The sequence below is a fragment of the Lissotriton helveticus genome, chromosome 2_1, assembly GCF_964261635.1.
Source record: "Lissotriton helveticus chromosome 2_1, aLisHel1.1, whole genome shotgun sequence".
In the NCBI taxonomy this organism is placed as follows: Eukaryota; Metazoa; Chordata; class Amphibia; order Caudata; family Salamandridae; genus Lissotriton; species Lissotriton helveticus.
The window spans coordinates 447878684-447898448 of record NC_136059.1 but is presented as its reverse complement, the minus strand read 5'-3'; the positions used below and the strand labels follow the sequence as shown (position 1 = coordinate 447898448).

The window sequence follows — 19765 nt, the reverse complement described above, 5'->3', positions numbered from 1 at the left end:
GGTTATCGGAAACTATTAAATTGGGTCAATCTAATTATTTCTTTGCCTTACAAATTGACTCAGCTGGTAATACGCCTTTCGAGATTTTCAGAATCGTAATTCAGCTATTACTCCCTCAGTCAAACTATGCAACGATCCCTCAGATTTCTTATAGCATAAAATAAGAAAAATACAAGCATAATTTAAGCCGGTCACTGAGGACACTTTTTCTGAAGTTCTTCCTTGGTCCTCGATATCCTCATCCAACTCCTCATTTCACATGTTTGAACCTATCACTCATCAGCAATTTAAACTTACTAAATTTAGTTGCAAATCAGGTTCCCCATTGGATCTCTGCCCTCCAACTCTGTTGGCTAAAGTGATAGATATCATTAACCCTGTTGTAAATAAATTGTTCAACACCTCATTAGAATCAGCCTCTGTTCTAGATATTTGGGAACAATCAAAGGTAATGCCCCTCTTGAAAAATCCTTCTAACAATCCAGAAATTCTGTCAAATTATCGTCCCATTTCTTTGCTTCCACTCTTCTAAGACCTTAGAAAAATGAGTTGCTGTACAATTATCTGACTCCCCAGAACGAGCAGGTATTATGCAGTTTTCACAATCGGGCTTTAGGCTGCTTCACAGTACAGAATCAGCTTTGTTGGAAGTTTGATTACATCACAATCGCTCTTGCAAAAGGGGCGAGAGTAGCCCTCATCCGTCTTTATTTGTCGGCAGCTATCTCTACCCTTACTTCTTCAGCGCCTGTCTGAGTTAGACATTTGCAGCCCGGCTCTTCAATGGTTTCTGTCTCTTTTGTCAGACAGACAACAATCGATCGTTTTTGCCATTTCTCTTCAAGCAATAAACGACTTAGTTGTGGCTCTCCCTGGAGTCTTCACTGAGTTCCACCTTGTTTAACTTTTATCCGTCCCCTCCTTGGGGCACTGATTGAATCTTTTGGTATTAAGGTAATCTCATATGGTGATGATACCCAGCTGATTTTTCTTGATGGACCACTCTGCTAACACGCTGGTTGCTTCTTCTAATATGTGGCTAACAAGAGTTGAGGGGAAGCATAATAGTTTGCTTAAATGCAACTCTGATAAAACCGAGATCTTACTTTTTGGCTATGGAGAGAATTGCACCAACTTTCAAGCCTCTGATTGGTGGCCTGAAGACTTGCCTACTCCACCTCCTCCTCCATCTACTGCTGGGTTTCAGTTTTCATAATGAGCTATCTTTTTGACCCCAAGTGCAGGCAGTTAGTGTCTTGCTACTTTAAAAGCTCCCAAAAATGTTCTGGAAATGTTTCCTTTGCAGGCGTGTAAATCAGTGGTACGTGCCTTAAATACTTCCAGACTTGACTATACCAATAGCCGGTATTTCGGTCTCCCTAAAGTTCTATTAAATCGATTTAATCATCATATTGCACAGTTTGTCGGGTTTTTGGACTATCCCAGCGCTGCGCCATATCACCTTTTTCTCAGACAGCTACACTGGTTGCCAGAACAGGCTTTCTCCTTATTCTCCTAGTAGACTATTGAGATCAAGCAAAGCCTTATTATTTAAAATTCCAAAGTTCAAAAGACAAAAAGGGGGCGAAAGGTAATTCTAGTTTCTTGCAGCGAAAGATTGGAATAAACTTCCTCTTGCCATTCTTCCATCAAATTGGAAAATCATTTAGAAAGCTCCTGAAGACCTGTCTATACACCAGAGTGTAATTGTGTGCTCTGAAAGTGCTGTGAGCTGTCTGGCTAGTGCTGCGTTACCCCAGGGGGCAGCTGTATGCGCTTTAAAAATCAGATCATTCATTCAAACAAACATTTAGTTGTCAAGTTTGTGTTGATTATAGCAATCATGATGGCTGTGGTGTTTCCAGCTTAGTTCTTGTTCGGTTGATGGCCATCTGATGGTCGTTGTCCTTACTCGGAGGTTTCGTTTTAGGTCTTTCGGATCGGTCTGTGCATGGATCAGCCGGGCAGACGTGGATTGAGCTTTAAGGTCTAGATGTGAAAGTGGGTGTTTAGTTGACAATATTTGGAAGGTTCGCTGCTGCCCATTTTCAGCCTGATTCATCAAGCTAAAATGCACTAGCAAAGGGCAAGATTCTCAGAATCTTGCCTTTTGCGAGTGCAATTTTTGCATTTGGGATTCATCATCCCAAATGCAAAATTCGCTATTAAAGAATTCGCACATTTGCGTAGAATTGCATTTAAGGAATCTCTATTTGAGATTCCTTAAATGCAATTCATGAATCATTTTAAAATTGCGAAATCGCAATTTTGGGCCGCTATTTAGTAAATAGTAAAAACTTAGAAAAATGCATTTAAATGCATTTTTCTAAGTTGCATGTTACACACACATGTCCTTTGGACATGTGTGTGCGGAACACCAATGTAGATTACATTTCAGGGGTACTACAGGGTGTCCTTTGGACACCCCTGCACCCTTGAAATCGCATCCTTATTTGCGATTAGCTAATTGCTAATCGCAAATAAGGAATAACTCCCCATTCATTCCTATGGGCCTGTAGGCCCATAGGAATGCATGGGGAGTTATTCCTTATTTGCGATTAGCAATTTGCTAATCGCAAATAAGGAACATGTAGGAATCGCAATATTTTTTGCAATTCCTACATGAATCCCGTTTTGCAATTCCTTAATAGCGATTCCTTATGAATCGCTATTAAAGACTCGCAAAACGGGTTTTTGATGAATCAGGCTGTTAGTCCTTAAAGCATGTCTTGCTGGCTTCTGTGATGTTTGTGGTGCCTAAATGAACCTGGTTACTTTGTCTCTTGACAATGAGTAGCCTTTCTAGTAGTGTTGGATGTACAGCTGCTTCAAATGTCTACATTTTTGGGTGATCCTATTGTTTGGAATCCCACCATATTTTTAAAGCAGCAACCGTTCTGCTGACATAGATGGCTATTATTTAGTAACTTTAAAAGTGTAAAATGCCTGCATGTCTCTCGTCTGTCCTTTGCTTTATCTTTCAGGCACATACGGTGCTTCTGATAACATCCCTAGTGAGGGAATGACTGTTTTGGACTTACAATTTTAAGTACATGAGCTGCCCACGCCGGCTTAAATTTAAAAAATCGATTCGTATAAAATCATCCACCGATCACATGAATCGTATTCTAACAAAGGAAATAAAATTGCCTAACACATCAACGTATTTAAAAACATTTGAAGTCATGATGGGTCTGTTTGTATTTTATGTAAATTTACTTTGATACTGTCCCTAGAATCTCACGCACCATAACCAAAATGTGGAAAATTAACATGGCACGTTTTATAGACAAAGTTTCCTTCAGTATTTGAAAATATAATCCAAAAATAGTTTTTTTTAAGAAAGACCCATGTGAAAGTGTGCGTTATATCGTGACCGCCTGGGTGACAATGATTTAAAAGCACACCCGTCGTCTTTTTATCCCAGTCGAAGGTTCTATCCGGCCCTTAAACACCAGCACGTTTGAAAGGAGTGACATTCATTCCACGTCAAGGGCGCAGACTCCATCTCTGAATGAATACCGCCACCGAGACAAAACATTCCTGTGTTACTGAAAATGACACTTGATTGTAAGTTAGCTTTTTTACCTTACGACTCTAACACAGGTAGTTAAAGTCTCCTGTGCGGATTTTTGTGTCTGGACTTGTACTTGCTGAGTGGTTTCTGTGCCTAAACGTGTTTCGTGAATTAGTGGCGCCAGTGTCTGTCCGCAAAGGAAAGAAAAAAACAACGCAGCAGCTGTTCTTTGATGGGGGCCTTTTCTCATCCGCCCTGTACACAGGGAGGTGACTCAGGCCCCGGCGGCGCGGGGCACTCTTCAGGCCCCCTCAACCCTTAAGAGAGCCCCCAAACATCCGAAGGCCGATGCATATCCGGGAGATTTGGAGGCCTCCGGGACCCTCGTCACGTTCTCCAGTGGGACCCCATCATTTTGTGTTACGATAGTGCCTGTACATGCGCTGACATCCCAAGCTGTTCTAGACGTCCTGAATGAAATGAGGCGTGGCGGCAGTTTTGTCTGAAAGAATGCGAGAGGAGCAAAGAGGCCGAAAGGTATTAGAAAACTGGAAGAAAACATCCGAAAGATTCATATCTTCATACAATAAATGCGTGTTCTAATAAGAGGTGCCACCCACCGTGCGGGCATCTGAGTTCACTTTTCAAAAACATTAGTATTATGAGCGGGCGCCTCCAACTGCTCCCTTAACAGGAAAAGCCATTAGTTGTACTGGGATCAGGGGCTGGGGGATGGGGGGGCTGAGGGGGGTTTAATATTTTGAATATGTTTTGTTTTAAGTGCATTAGTTATTTGGTGTGTGTAGTCGCATCTTTTCCAACTCGCTGTGTGAAAGGTTAGTACGCCCATGGCTTTAAGTGGGCCGGGTCCTGCCGGTGCTAAAATCTTAACTCTGCAGCAGTATCACCATTCACTTCATTTGGTGAGACTTAAAAAAAAAACGTTGTATGTGTTTCCTAATCTCATCATGTCAGAACTGAAGCATTTTCAATAAGCAACAACTATGGCTTTGTTGTATAGGCTATTTATCTTGTGCAGTAAACAACCATTGGCAAAGCCAATAGTCGTCTCTTGTTCTTTATGGATTCTTACTTGGTGCATTGCATCTCTGGATTGAATGACAGAAGTAGCAAACCACCAGTCGGGAGGCACATTATTCTAAGCACAGATTTATAGCCTGCATGGTTTAAGCCACACCCTAACTACATCGGCCACGCCCCTCTGAGACATTCCCTCCCCAGTTTTTTCATTCCATTTAAATCCCGATGTATGTCAATGGTCTGAAATAAGGTATGTGTGAGGTCACTGAGACGAAGGTGCCTTGTCAGGGTCCACAATATCCCTTGAAATCGGCTGAGGCTTCATATGTTGTCTTGGAAGAGGTAAATGGGTTTGTGTAGAGTGGAGAGTAACATATACACACTGCACAATGGAGTCTGAACCCCCTGCTTCAGGGTGCGGGATAGCCACTGCATTATATGGCCTTGTTTGTAATCTGGGGCCCGTTTAAGGTCTTATCTGGGTGTCTCTCCACTCTTCTGCACTCTGCAGGAAAGGGCTGCTAAGTGAGACATGTTTAATAAAGAGACCGAAGTGATGTAAACATCTAACCAGCACTGGCAAAGGCAATATGTCTCACCTACATGAGAGCTATTGGCTTTGCCAATGTCTTTTAGCCATGTTGCACAGCAGCTTGACTGATGTTGAGCATGGCAGAAAGGTTGGTGGTAGGAAGTATGGTGGCATGGCGTGGCATAGAGTGGCGTGGCGCAGATTGTCTTACTGTTGGGTAGAGTAGAGTGATGTAGAGTGGAGTGGCATGGAGTGAAGTGGCTTGGAGTAGAGTGATGTAGAGTGGCGTGGCATGGAGTGAAATGGCTCAGCGTAGAGTGGTGGTTTGTAACAAAAAAAGGGGGTACCCCTAATACCGTTTCCTATATCAGGGTAAACATAATACATGTACATAAATTTATAGGAAACAATTCAACAAGTGGACCCATAATATATTAAGCAAAAAAGTACTAACCCAAATGGACATAAAAACATAATTTATTAATACAAAAATATTTTTATTATTATTTCCTTTCCTTTTTGTGTTTTATATATATAGATATAGAGATGTGACACAATGGCACCATGTAAACATAGATGTATCTGTACAATCAATAGACTACAATTGCTATCATACACATTTAGTCAGTTTCTATTGGGCGTCTGAATTCATTAACCTCATAGATCGCCAAATGTACAATGGTGCACTTGCACACTTCAGAAAAAATCCTTCCAATGTGGAAAGAAACACTAAAACATATCTAATACAATCCATTACATCAAACATTTTAAGTGATCACAAAATTTCAGGGCTAAAATGAAATATACTGTCTACGCGCGTTTCGGCTAAGCCTTCATCAGGTAGCCATGTATTTTTGGTATCTGAAAAAAACACAAAACAGAAGAACACCACTTGTTGTCAGCACATTGGTCCAAATGAAAACTAAGAATAAATACATACATTGAGAGTCCTACTATATACAATTCATATACATAGCGTTCTTGAACAGAACTAATTAATAAAAAACATCAACTATACAATACTATTTACACTAACATTACTAGTCACCTGGTTACTAACACGAGCAACACAGTGAAACAGTAGTAGCCAAATGCAGAAATCAATAATGGACAAAAGGATAAAGAAAATAGAAAATAGAAAAAACAAGGTTATTATATACATGATGATCCCTAGATCTCTTTCAATGTACATATAACCTGTAGTCATTGAAAGATAAAAAAGCACAAAGCACAAAAATGAATGGGTAGGGAAGGGGGGGGGGAGGGGGTGAAAGGAAGGGGGGGAAGGTGGAAAAGGGTAAGAAAAAAGAGGGAAGGAGAAGGCCAGGGGGGAGGGTTATAAGGGAGGGAAGGAAAGGGATGGCAGGGGGAAGCAAAAGGGAAGAGGAATACCCAGAGGGTGAGAGCGGGAGAGGGGGAAAGAAAGGTCTGTGACGTATCTTTAGAACACAATTAAGATTTATTCTAGCATTCAGGACCAGCCTGTGGCCACCTTTATTTATTTTATTTTAAAAGTTTTATATAGCGCTGACTAGACCCAGAGGTATCGGAGCGCTTTAAATACGGTTCCACAGAAATTATAAAATTACTCCAGTTACACATTACATCAGTTACTAGAAAAACATTTCAAGAGTGTAGAAGACGAAATAAATGGAGTTTAGAAGGGTAAGGGGGAGGGGTAAAGGGGTAGGAGTTAGATAGAATGGAGAGACGAAGGAGGGTCTGCCCAAAGTCCAGCTGGGTAGGTGACGACCGAGGGGGAAGTCCACAGTCCATCTCCTCTTTAGCTATCAGGTAGCTCCACCGGGCATCAGCCAAACAACCAGGTCTCAACGGGAAAACAATTAAAGCGCAAAAGCAGCGGCGGGAAAGAAACAAGACAAATGTCAGAAATCCGGCTGGGTGGGTGACGGCCATGACGGTGTGCTGGAGCCAATCTCCCCTATAGCTGTCGGTGCAGCTCTACCGGGAATCGGCCAGGTATGCGTTTCCAGTTCCACCAGAATTGAGAGAGGAACAGGAGGTGATCCAAAGTCAAGACTCAAGAGGGGTAAGGGGTAGGGAGGCGGGGGAGGAGGGAGGTAAGGTTAGGAGAGACATCGGTCCTGGTGTTACTGGGGAGAGCCTTCCGCAACGTTCTCCAGCTGGCCACTGGAACAAAGATGGTGAGTGGAGAGGTGAGGAAGGGACGGACTCCAGGTTCAGAGCCCCTCGTTGTGAAAAGTCTCCCCTACCAAACAGTACAACCCCTCTAATGACATAACATACAACATCATTATGTCACGAAGTAAACTAGACTGCATCTCATGTACGGAAAAAGACTTAACACTATACATTCCCCTCCCTCAATTGTTACAATAATAGGAAGAGAATCAAGCATACATACATGAAGGAAGTTCAGGTATAGGGGAAGGGAAATCAATATAGTGAACAACATGAACTTCAGGCTAGAGAAAACAATAGGAGAAAATGCAAGTTTGTGAACCTGTATACAGTAAGGAACAAAAAAATTGCATTTACATGTCAATACAGTGCAGACATACATTTCTTGATGACACATCCGTTTTGAATGTAATCTCTTATTCAGAAGGGGCTTTTTACAGGTGCACCGTAGTCGCCATTCACACACAAATCTTCTTGAAGGTTCCTTCCTCTAGAAGATTTGTGCAATTCTTTTGATGGTCACTGTTCGACCTGGCATCTTTTGGCACTCTATCTCCTGACCTTTTTGGTTTACGACCTCCTGTTTGGACCTTGTTTTTCAGGCGGAGGACCTTGAGCACTTTGCCACTGCTATTCGGTGCCAATGCGCTGTGCATGTCATATATATTCAGGTGATTGGTGTTTACATGATTGGCTCATTTGAGTTAGCTGTAAGTCCCTTGTCTAAGGGTAAGACATATACCTAGGGTATGTAACCTAAATGCTCCTCCGTAGGCCTGCAGCACTGGTTGTGCCACCCACGTAGATAGCTCTTCAAACGTGCAACATGTTTGCCATGGCTGGGCCTATGTGTGCAGGTTATTGATTGTCGGCTTGGCATTTAAAAAGCTACTTGCCAAGGTTCTGCACGTCTCTCGTTACATTGGAGTACTCCCTGGGGCCAGGGTGCAGTGTCGGGAAGAGGTAGGGAATGTGTGGGTTACATGTACTGATAGTGAATGGCAAAGGTGGTTGTCTGCTCCTCGCAGTGGATTGACATGAGGGAGCTATGGAAAGGCTATTGAGCTGTTCTTCCTACGTGCAGAAGACTGGCAGTATAGTGCTTTATATTGATGAGTTAGTAATGGCAAATCTTCTCCCGTGGTGCGAGAGGATTTGACATTACTAATGTGGAAATCCCACTTTAGGAAAGTAGGCATTTCTGTGCTCATGGATCTGTGTGCCCGACAGCCTGTCTCCAATCCACATCTGGGTGCTGGGGGGACAGCTACATCTGTACATTCCTGATAAGACAACTATAAACTAGGGGATCAAGGGAAACTGCTGACCTCTGACTCGGAGGGGCCTTTCTGGGATGGATAAGAGAGGGTGGAATTGGCACCTGTATTCCAAGGGACAGGGTCTTGGCCCCACTAAAGATATTGATCAAGCCTCCCGGGGTAGGATGGCAGACAGGAAAGAATTTAGAGCGGGCCGATTGCATCTTCAAAGGCCATTGTGGGTATAACTACTGGGGCTCTGCCCTCAGGAGATAGAGACGCTTGTGGCTTTGGAACCATACTATGCTGGTTTGCTGCAGGGATATCGACAAGAGGAACTATTGTGTTAGGAGAAACTGCAAATGGATTATCTGCAGACTTTTGGTGACCTGGCTTGTCGTGCTCTAGGAAGGGAACTTTCACTTTGGGTTTTGCCTGGCTGTTGCTGTCCTGCAGCTAATTGCAAACTGACATGGGCCGGGTTCCTAAGCACTCTTCAAGGGCCAGTTGGCTGCCCTCCTGTCTACGAGATCCTAGGGACAGAAAGATTCTTCCATTTTCCACAATATTTTAAGGACAGCGCAGGGTGCAGCGAAAACAGGTGGAAGTGATCATCGGTTGGGACAAGGTCCATCCTGACGTGTGCAGTAATCACACTGTGCAGTGTAGTGTACTCGTAACGATCAGCGGCCCACCTGGAGGTGCCTTAGCTTGAGGAGTTGTTGGGGAAGTTTTCTAAGTCTGAGAGCCCAAGCTTACAACTGGGACCCTGTGCTAAGCTCACACTCAATAGCATGTGGTGTCTGAGGGGTGTTGGGGGAAGTTGCTGAGTACACAGGACCCAAGCTGGAAACATAGACCGTCTCCAACCGGCATATCGGGAGGACAACAGTGCCTAACATCGCGGCCTCAGTCAGAGGTCACCGGCTCCCTCTCCTTGAACCTACGCCGCAAGGTACTCTGTTGTTGAGACTATCGTGACTGGACCAGAGAAGTCTTGTGTCTTGTGTGCACTCACAGCTGGCTGCCTGGAGCAACTGCAGCTTGCACCTCCACCAGAGGCGAACCCATTGTCTAAATTGGAAGCACTCAAGCTTCCCGTGTCAGTCTTTTGCCTATGGGGGCGGGGTGTGGGAGTAGTGATCCCACACTCGTGAAGGTACAGCTGGGTGCCGGCGGCCCTAATCTGGATGGACGAGAACAGTTAACTATTTCCTTCCCGTTTTAGATGGTCCTGACAATCTGATCAAAGTGTCACCAGCGGTTGCAACAAGTATTGTTGGCTGGTGTAGTAGGAGTGGCTGAGGGGTTGGATCAGAAGCGTAGTAGAAACCTGTGATTTCTTCACCGATGCAACTGCATGGGGTATGCGATATTGTGAATGTCATATTTGCTGCTAATGTGTTAGCGTTAAAGTGGAACACCTCTGATCAGCCTGCATATATCTCTCTGTCACTTGTGAAGTTGTTTAATGTCGTCTGACAGGTATTCAAGCCTCATTACTATTTCTGTTGCCTTTTCAAAGAAGAATCGTAAGCCATTAACCATTTCTCCTGCGTCCATTTATTTCCAATCTTCAGTACCAATTGATCACAAACCATTTAATCTTGGATTGACTTACAATTGCATTTGGTAGCTAAACATCTTATGGCTGCAATAAAGTCATCTACTATATCCTCTATCTCACCAGGTAGTTGTCTCCTAAAAACAGGTCTCTCTACCACTTCATTTTTTTTCTCATATTTGATGTCATTGTCATACTCATCCACTTCTATATCCTCCTCTTCTACAAGAATGGGAAAATGTTTTAAAACCTCTTTGCCCTCAGCTCCTAAACAGTGCTTCATGAGAGCCAATTTGTGTCTTGTAGTAGCGATGTCTTCCTTAAAGATAAGCTTGTAACCTTTCCTTCTCTTTACCTATTATAGTGTCGTATGACCATGGGAGTGTAGACAAAGAATAGGGGTTCTAACCCCTTCCATTGCTTTCTTTTCTCTTTTGTAATTGGTGCAATGCTGTAGAATATAAAATGATAATGTACCTGTTGTAACAGTGTGGATGAACAACAGAAGGAAATGGTGCGTGCACCCCATACCTCCCTTTGATGAGCTTGTGATCATTCTTAAATTGTTCTGTTGTTATCCATATTTTCCTTTTTAGACTATGTGCATCATTGGGTAAGTGTGACTGATGCCGCTTTTTGCCCGTTAAGATCTGCCTATAATGGTGTGTACCACGAACGACATTGGGAGACATTGCTGCACTGATCAGCTCTTTCCACCAATGGTGCGTGTCGCTGCACACTGATATCTAGACAGTTGATGTGCATTGTGAAACAACACAATGTTGTGGAGAGATGCAGGGAAACCATTGCTAGGCAGATAACGAATTGTGGGAGACCCAAACTTAGCCCAGCGCCCACTCTATAACAGCTGACATTTCCCTTATTGCCTACCTTCTTGGCCCTTGATTTTAACTGGAAGATTTCTGCTTCATCACTAACTTTAAGCACTTGCTTTGAATCGTCCCAGTATCGCTGGTCCAAACCTCTGATGTCTGCTTCTTTATTCTGACAGGCCTGGTCCTCATATACAGTTTGTTGCCCACTCATTGCAAGTGAAATGTATACTCTACACATACTTGCTAGATTGAGATTTATTCTCCCATCGAAGTAAAGTCAACCTTTGAGGACAAGAGTGCAACTGCCACTCGTCCTTCTGTAACAATATGTCATGACGCAAGCTAGACTGCATCTAACGTACAGAAGAGGACATAACACTACACACTTTACAGTACTGTTGTGAAATCCAACTAGATAGTCCACTGTGCTGTTTCGTATGTGTGCCTGTTGTTTTATGACTAATGTTCTTGTTGAAAGTTGTGATAATTTATTATTCTAATTGGCCCTGTTGTTGGCTTTGTGGGACCCAACTATATCTGATATCTGAGTTGTGTTGTGTGTGTACTTCATTTTCTAGTATGGGTATTGAATGATGTTTATTACCCAGTAAAGTGTTTAAGTACTGGTTGCATCCATTCCGAGCTCCTGCACGTCCTGGTGCAGCGTTGGTCAATGTGCACTGTTGTGTGTGTTTATTATTGTTCATACTGTTGTGAAAATCTATGCAAAATGATAGAGATTACGCCATTAATGTGGATGGTCACCAAACATTCCAGGTAGATTTTTTTACCCTCGCAGACCGTTCGAGTAAATTTTAAACGCCAAACTGCAATTCCAAACACGAGTGGCAGTGGTTTGAACACAAGCAACCAAAATTCAACTCTAAATTAAATGTTTTAGTTGAATTTTTACCCAAACAGACTGTTTGGGTCATTATTTTTTCAGTGCGAGATGAAGTTCAAGTAATCGGGCGTAATTTTTGGTAATTTTGAAGAATTACTGTGCTTGAAATTATGTGAGTTACACCCACCCGTAATTAATACATTGCATTTCGAATATCTTAGCAGTGTTGGATGGGTGCACACATTGTCTAATGTGTTGCTTTAGGTGATTGGTGGTCGTTGCTATAAGGGCAATGCAGTTGTGCGCTCAGTAATATTCACCTGAACGGTGTATTTGTTGTTCTGGATGTATAGTACATGTGTATAGATATGAGTTTGCCACCCTTCTAGCATAACTTGGGCATCAGTAACCGTTGGGACTGCCACTCTCCTATCGCATGTCTGTATCCGCATCCAACATTTTCTCTGCTTAGTCAGAGCAGCTTTCATCACCGTCTGATGGCGCCTATAAGGTTGAAGGCTTATTTGCTGGCTCATCTCCTAGGTTGTCTTCCATCCTCCTTATTTTCTTCTCCATTTAATACATCTACTGAAAGAGTGCGTAGTCTTCTACTCCTGCCTTAGGAAACGGTGGCATGCATAAAAAGCACAGTTTGAAGATCCTTCTAGGCCCACACTCTATTGTGTTAAGTGTGCGTCTCAGTTGTTTGCTCTCGACTGCCTTGATAACTGGGATCTAGTCTTCTCACCTTCATCTAATGTTACCACTCAAATACTTCTGCTGATTAGCTCTAAACACACCATAATTAAATTCTGCTCACCACCATTACCAATATAGGTATTATCAGAAGTTGTAAGCTACCTAATGCCATGGGGTCAGATTTAGCAATCATTTGAAGGACACCGAATGGTGGGAGCCACTATTGGCCTTGCTGTATAACTGTATTTTTATATAACTGGTGTTATCTCAGAGTTTTGGTAGATGTCTTTAAAGTCCCTGTATTCAGCAAAGGCTTAAGAACATATCTGAATTACTGTTGTTTACGTTCAATGATAATAAAGGACCTGTCAGGCGGTCTCCTGACCGCCGCATAGTGGCTGGCAGTCTGACCGCCAGGCATCGTAATGATACCCTTAGTACTGCATTCATTTAGTTGTAGTGCGTTTACATTTTTAAATTGTACATTATAATTTTTTATAGATTTGGTCAACTTTTTAAAACATTTAAGAAATGCATTTTAGGTGACCTACGTAAGATTGATCTATATGTGCACTACAATAGGTTGCATTATCAATTTTATGCAGTTCTTTTGTAAAACAATATGGAAAAAAATAAAAGCGAATCATCTGGAAATACAAATGCAACAAGGGCACTAATTAGATATTTGATTGATGTGATCACATTTCGGAGTACCAGAATTTACTCTTCCCATAATGTCAAGCATGTATTTAGGGGTAGAGAGTGACAAAGAATAAGTCTGAACTAAGATGGCTTACCACAGTGCAAGAGGAGGAATGAGTTGTGTGTTCTTCAGCAAAAAAAGCTGAAACTGACCACACTTAAATAAATAAGAAATCTGAACTCTGCAGTAAAAATTTGAATCCAAGATCAAACCCAACCATATAGCCGAAGAAACTAGAAGAAACTAAAAGCATTTAAGTAGACGGACTTTGGTAGCAGCATTGAATTATGAACACCAGAGTGGGGCTTTTCCTGTTGCCAATGGAGGGGAAAACGAGCCGAGCCTTCGTCTGCCTTCCGCGCCCCTTTCGTGCCTCTTTCGTTCACTATGACCTCTTTCTCCTGTGAGTAGCAGAGGAAGCGGGTGTTGAAGTGACCGGCTCCATCCGGCCTCAGGCAGAGTAAGTAAAACCGACATTGAAACGGGTTTCAGGCCCTATTTCATGTAATTGACTTTACTGGCAAAAAACACTGACCGATTTCTGAACAATTTGTGTAAAAACGTTACGGAAATACATGTCCGTGATACCAGTCGAGGGGCACTATTAGATACAATTCAATGCAATACACTATTAGGATCACAAAATGTCAGCTTCCGTGTTTGAGACACGCCTCTTTCAGACCCCCGCCTTTCTATACTTACACAATAAACATTCAAACCCCTCGGCGCTGCCCTCTTCTCCGATACGATGATGTGAGAGTGGCCAGTGGAGGAGAGCAGGGTCAGACTGGCTAATAGAGTCATTGGGCAGGGCCCGATTGGCAGGTCTAACATGTTAGTGCGATTAAGCTATTGGCAATGTAAATGACAATGCCATTTATTTATGATTTAAAAAAAGAAATAAAAAAATCGTGAGCAATGCCAATAGCTCTACCTTTAATGCTGCCGAGAGCATTGCATTGTAAATGCTTGTTTAATAGTGCCATGTGGCAGACATACATGCCCTTAGGGCGTGTATGTGTGCCACATGTGCACCCATGCACTATTCAGGGGTGCAACAGGGTGTCAATGTGACACCCTGCCACCCTTGTAAGTCTAACCCCTATTACCGATTCGGTATTTAACGAATCGGTAATTCTCATTCATTCCTATGGGCCTCCAGGCCCATAGGAATGAATGGGGAATACCAAATCGGTAAATACCTAATCGGTATTTACCGAAATTTTACAGATTCAGTAAAATTTACCGAATCATTTGCTACATACCATTTACCGATTCTAAAATACCGATTCGGTAAAATTCGGTATTTTAGAATTGGTAATTGATATTTACCTACATCTGGCCCTAAGTCTCATGGATGGGCATTGAGTGTATTTTTTTTCTGTGGTGAGAATGACTGGATTGTATTGGAACAACACCCACAAACGTATTTTTGCTAGTCACAATTTTTTTATTTGCCCGTTCCCAATCTGAAAAACCATAACGTAAAAGACAGGAGAAACTCTTTTATCACAGGAGGAATGGGTGAAAGGCATGCGTACATGTGCAGTAGTAAACTAAGGTCAATTACTCGCGGAAATGCTTCTCCAAAGTAATTTGTCCTGAATTCGCAAATTGTTTTCTAGGCTTATTATTGGTAACATTTCTGAATTCGCCAGTGCAGTTTCCAGAATGTTTAATAGAAACGGGCCAATTATATGGTGTTTAACTAAAAGTGGATGCATCAATTAATATAAGCTTAAGTGTGGAGCCCTCGGACATCCTTGCTCCAGTGATGAAACAGGCTAGTTTTGCTCTCTTAAATAAACACATTTGTGGCTTCCTTCACCTATTTGCTTTCGACAAGGCTCTAAAGATGTTTTTGTTTGCATTGTATTCATAATAACACTTGTCAATCCTCTATAAAACGTGTTTTTGTTTATTTAGTCTTATCTGTTTTTGTAATATTACAGCCTCTTTTTATGGTGAAAGCTATGTGGAGTTGAAACTCGTGGAGTCGTTTTCAAAAACATTGCTGCAGCTGCGGTTCCGAACCAGCAAGCCCAGTGGATTAATATTTTTAGCAGCTGGTCAAGAGGATTACTGCTTGGTGGAGCTGCATTCGGGATATATACAGGTACTAAATTTGAGTTGAAAGTGAGCCGTGTGCAATAATGCACGCGCATGCGCAGTTAATGCAAGATGTCTGTCTAGGAGGAGGGCAGCCGGGGGACGCCGCAATACAGTTAAGTGACTATTTTTTTTAAAATTAAGTTATCACTATTATTTTATTAGGGGGGTGGAGGCAGGTGGCGGAGTTCCAAACAGTTTTCCCCCAACTCTGTGGACCTACGCGTAGTTGCACTCCACCAGCTCCGCCCAGGGTTAATTCTAAGGCTCCCATCAGCGTCAAGAGTTTACAACGGAGCCATAATGTATGTGCTGAACTTGCCTATTGACTTGATGACAGATTTATGTCCCATACGTAGCAACGCTTTTCTCCATCGACACATATTGGGAAAATCTTTTGGTACACCAGGCCCTCAGCTCACTGTAGGCCCTGTTCACAAAACATCAGAAATCTACATCTGTAGGATTACTTCTGCATTTGGAATAGATTTCTTACATTTTAGGACTTTATAAGCAGTCTGAGGAGTGTAATAGGAAATTACCCCCTCATCTCTGTCCTGCTCGCCCCAGTCCTTACTTGTGAGGCAGCTCTGCCTTCGATTGAGGTTCTAGCCATGCTAGGGATCTATGTTCCCTACAGCCTGAGGCTGTTTTCTATTTCCCCTACTTTTACTATGAGAAAGTCATCTTTTTTGCCATGATCACCCCTATTGTTTGGTTGATTCTGGTTGCCTTCGATTGTTCCCTGGGCTCTGCTAACCAGACTCTGGCCAGTGCTGTGTATAAAAGGTATATGGTAATTCGGTGTAATTACAATTGGTATGACAACCTACCTGTAAGCCCCTAGTATGTGGTAGGGCATGTAGGGTTAGACACCCAACTGTTGTAAATAAGCTTCAGGAGACGTCGCTGAATAAAAGTATCTTTTTTTATTCTAGTAACGATAACACCCACAGGTTTGTGCTGCCGCTCGACTCCAGGACTCCAGGCAACTGACTATCGTTGCTCAGAGTACTAGAACCGAACGGAGGCATGGAACAGCAATACAAATGAACACATGAGAGAATCCCTCGTGCTGCGTGCAGCACGAGGTAAGGCATATATTACAACTTCTCCCTTTTCACAATATTTAAAAAATGAGGAAAGAGAAGAAAACAAAATCATTAATCTGTGACATCAAAAGTGTTTCAAACTGAAACATGAAAACAAATTTCAATTTAGAATATAATCATTAAACCTGACAGGTAACCTCCTACATCGAACAGATGAGGCAGAAGCTTGATGTAACACTTTCCCACCAACCTCAGAATCAGCGGTTGAGGGAGAGGAACACATTAATGAGGCGGATGCATCAGAAAAGGAAGATGAATCTGATAATGATGCGGATGCACCTGACAAAGGACTGGAAGAGGAGCAGTTAGAAGAAACTGGAAGATCTATCCAAAAAGACCAGTCACATTGATCAAATTGTTCCTTATTCAAGGACAATAATGAGCGAGCCTGTGAATTGGATAAATGAACTAAAGCTCTCTTGTTCCACCATCCTCTGTTGCCAAGTAAAGCAGAATCCTTACTGACAGCAGTTACCTGGACTGGGGTGGAGAATTTAGAGATACCTTTAGCAACTTTTCTTGGGTTTTTAATGAGAACCCAATCACCAATTTTCAATACAATGGGACTGAAACATTTACCTGAATCATGTTTGCTCTTCATGACAAGTTGTTTTTGTGATACTTTTTTAGATAAAGAAACATTAGAAGGTTGAGGGACCTCAACATTTTTCTCAGATAACCACTTGGGACACAATTTGGTGTGAACATTCCTATTTCTCAGTAAGGAAAAGGGAGACATCCCAGTTGTACAATGAGGAGAAATGTTGTATGACCAAAATTTTTCTTCAGCAAAATTCTTTACATCATTGTGGGAGGAAATGGCGGTTTGAATAGCATCTTTGAGAAGTCTATTAGCCCGTTCAACTAAACCGTTTGAAGTGGGCGAATAAAGTGCGACTTTGAAATGAACAACATCATGTTCCAGTAAAAATGAGTTAAATTTTTCGGATATGAAATGGGAACCATTATCGGTAACTACAACAGAAGGACAACCTTCAATGATGAACAGATTCCGTAAAAATTTGATGGCATTGGCAGAGGAGGGAGAGTCACAAAACATGTGATACAACCATTTAGAATGATAGTCAATTAAAAGAATGACATATTTCATGTCATGGGGAAGGACATCATATGGGCCAGAAAAATCCAATCCAACCTTTTCCCAGGGTTTGACCGGAAAAGGAACAGGATGGAAGGGCGTATTAATGAGTTTCCATTTCTTATCCGATAGTAAACATTCATTACATGAATCAATGTAAAACTTAACCTGGGACTCAATAGAAGGCCACCAATAATGGGATTTGATAAGTTGAGATGTTTTTGTTATGCCCAGATGCCCTTGATGTGCAAATTTAATGATGTCGGGTCTGACATCAGAGGGAGGAACAAATACATCATGCCTCATTATCAAATTGTCAACCAGAGAGAGTTCAGAAGAAATCATGGAAAAAGCTTTCAGCTCATTAGACAATTTCCTATTCTCAGGCCAGCCTTTTGTAATGTATTGTGCAACCAATTTTAAAGTGCGATCATTCTCATTGGCTTTGGACCAAGATTCTTCTGTAATGCGAGGGCACAATTTGGTGGCGTCAAGAGTGGCAACTACACACTCAACGTCACTAATCTCTTGAAAATCGGATGAATCATTGAGTGACATGCGGGACAAACAGTCAGCACGAAAATTTTTACCACCCGAAATGTGCTTAATATTGAAGTGAAATTCATGCAATTTGGACAAGAGCCTGACAAGTCTAGAAGAGGCTCTTCCTAGGCCATCCCCATTAAGAAGTTGAGTGAGTGGCTTGTGATCGGTGAATAAATCGAATTCTCGCCCCCAAATGTAGTTTTTGAACTTTTCCATGGCCCAAACGCAAGCCAAGGACTCTCGTTCAATGGTGCTATAGTGGGTTTCAGAAGCTTTAAGTGTCCTAGAGGAAAAAGCGACTGTGTGTCCTCTACCAGAAACCCACTGACCTAATACGGCACCTACACCAGTCAAACTGGCGTCAACCATAATGAAACATCTGGCAGAATCTTGAAAAGGATGTAATGCGGGAGCACCAACAATTATGTTTTTGATGTTGGTAAAAGAGGCATCGATCTCTTTAGACCAAGAAAATTTAGAGCCTTTGCGAAGCAAAGAACGAAGGGGCTCAACAATTTGAGCATAGCCTTTTACGAAACGGGCATAATACTCCGCTAAACCCAAAAAGGAGCGGAGAGCATCCTTATCCTTGGGAGGAGTAGCATGAGTGATAGCCTCAATGAGAGAAGACTTGGGTTTAATGCCTTCAGGAGTAAGAGTATGACCCAAGTATTCTAAGGATTGAGAGCCAAATTTGCATTTGTCAGCTCTGACAGTCATGCCAGCTTCATTGAGCTTGCCCAGAACAGAAGATAAATGAGACAAATGGGAATTCCAATCAGGTGAAAAAACCAAAATGTCATCCTGATAGGCCTGCACTCCAGGAATAGACTCAAAAAGATGGTCCATTATTTTTTGAAAAACACTAGCTGCGCTAGCGAGTCCAAATGGAAGTTTTAAGTATTTGAAAACACCAAATGGGGTCACAAAAGTGGTGAGATCTTGAGAAGGTTCAGTTAGGGGCACCTGATGGTATGCCGAACGCAAATCAATTAAAGAAAAATATTTTGCACCACCTAGATTGGCGAGGAGGTCGTGAATTTTGGGGAGGGGATGGCAATCAACCAAAATATTTTTGTTTAATGTGCGTAAATCGGCACACAGCCTAACCTCACCATTCTTTTTGCGAATGATAACGATGGGCGAAACCCATTCGGAAGAGTCTGAAGGTGCAATGATACCATCCTTTTTAAGAGAAGCGAGCACAGATTTGAGCTCATCCCTGGCACTAATAGGGACAGGGCGAACTTTATGAACAATGGGCTGAGCAGAAGCTTTCAGCTTAATCTCATGTCGAAAGCCTTTGACAGTACCTGGTTGATTGGAAAAAACCTTAGGAAATTTGTCCAGGATTTGTTTAATGTCTGACTCATGATCATTAATGAGAAGACAATCAGGAACAAAAGGTGGAACAGGGGAATAACCCTCAGGAGGATCACCCACTCTAATGGGATCATCCGAACCAGGAACTAGGTAGATACCCATTTTGGCGAGATCTTGCCAGCCAACAATATTGCGACCCTTAATCGCAACATAAATCTTTGTAATGATAGATCTGCCAAAACATTCCAGCCTATAGTTAAAATAGCCAAGCATGATAATATCTGATTCACCAAATGCCTTGGGACTGAGGTCAGATTCAACCAAAGAAATGGAATTGTTCCATTTTTCATAAAAGAATATATCGTTAAGAATGGTTATCGGAGATCCAGAATCTGCCATTACTGTAACTTCAATGTTC

General features: G+C 42.2%; 1 protein-coding gene across 1 annotated transcript in view; it reads left to right on the top strand.

Moving 5' to 3' along the window:
* The window catches only part of LOC144818040 (chondroitin sulfate proteoglycan 4-like), a 538246-nt gene that overhangs the window by 76852 nt on the left and 441629 nt on the right, over positions 1-19765 (top strand). The window contains exon 2 of the mRNA XM_078675076.1: positions 15111-15274. Within this exon, the coding sequence (XP_078531202.1) occupies positions 15111-15274 (164 nt within the window). The remainder of the gene's footprint in view (positions 1-15110; positions 15275-19765) is intronic.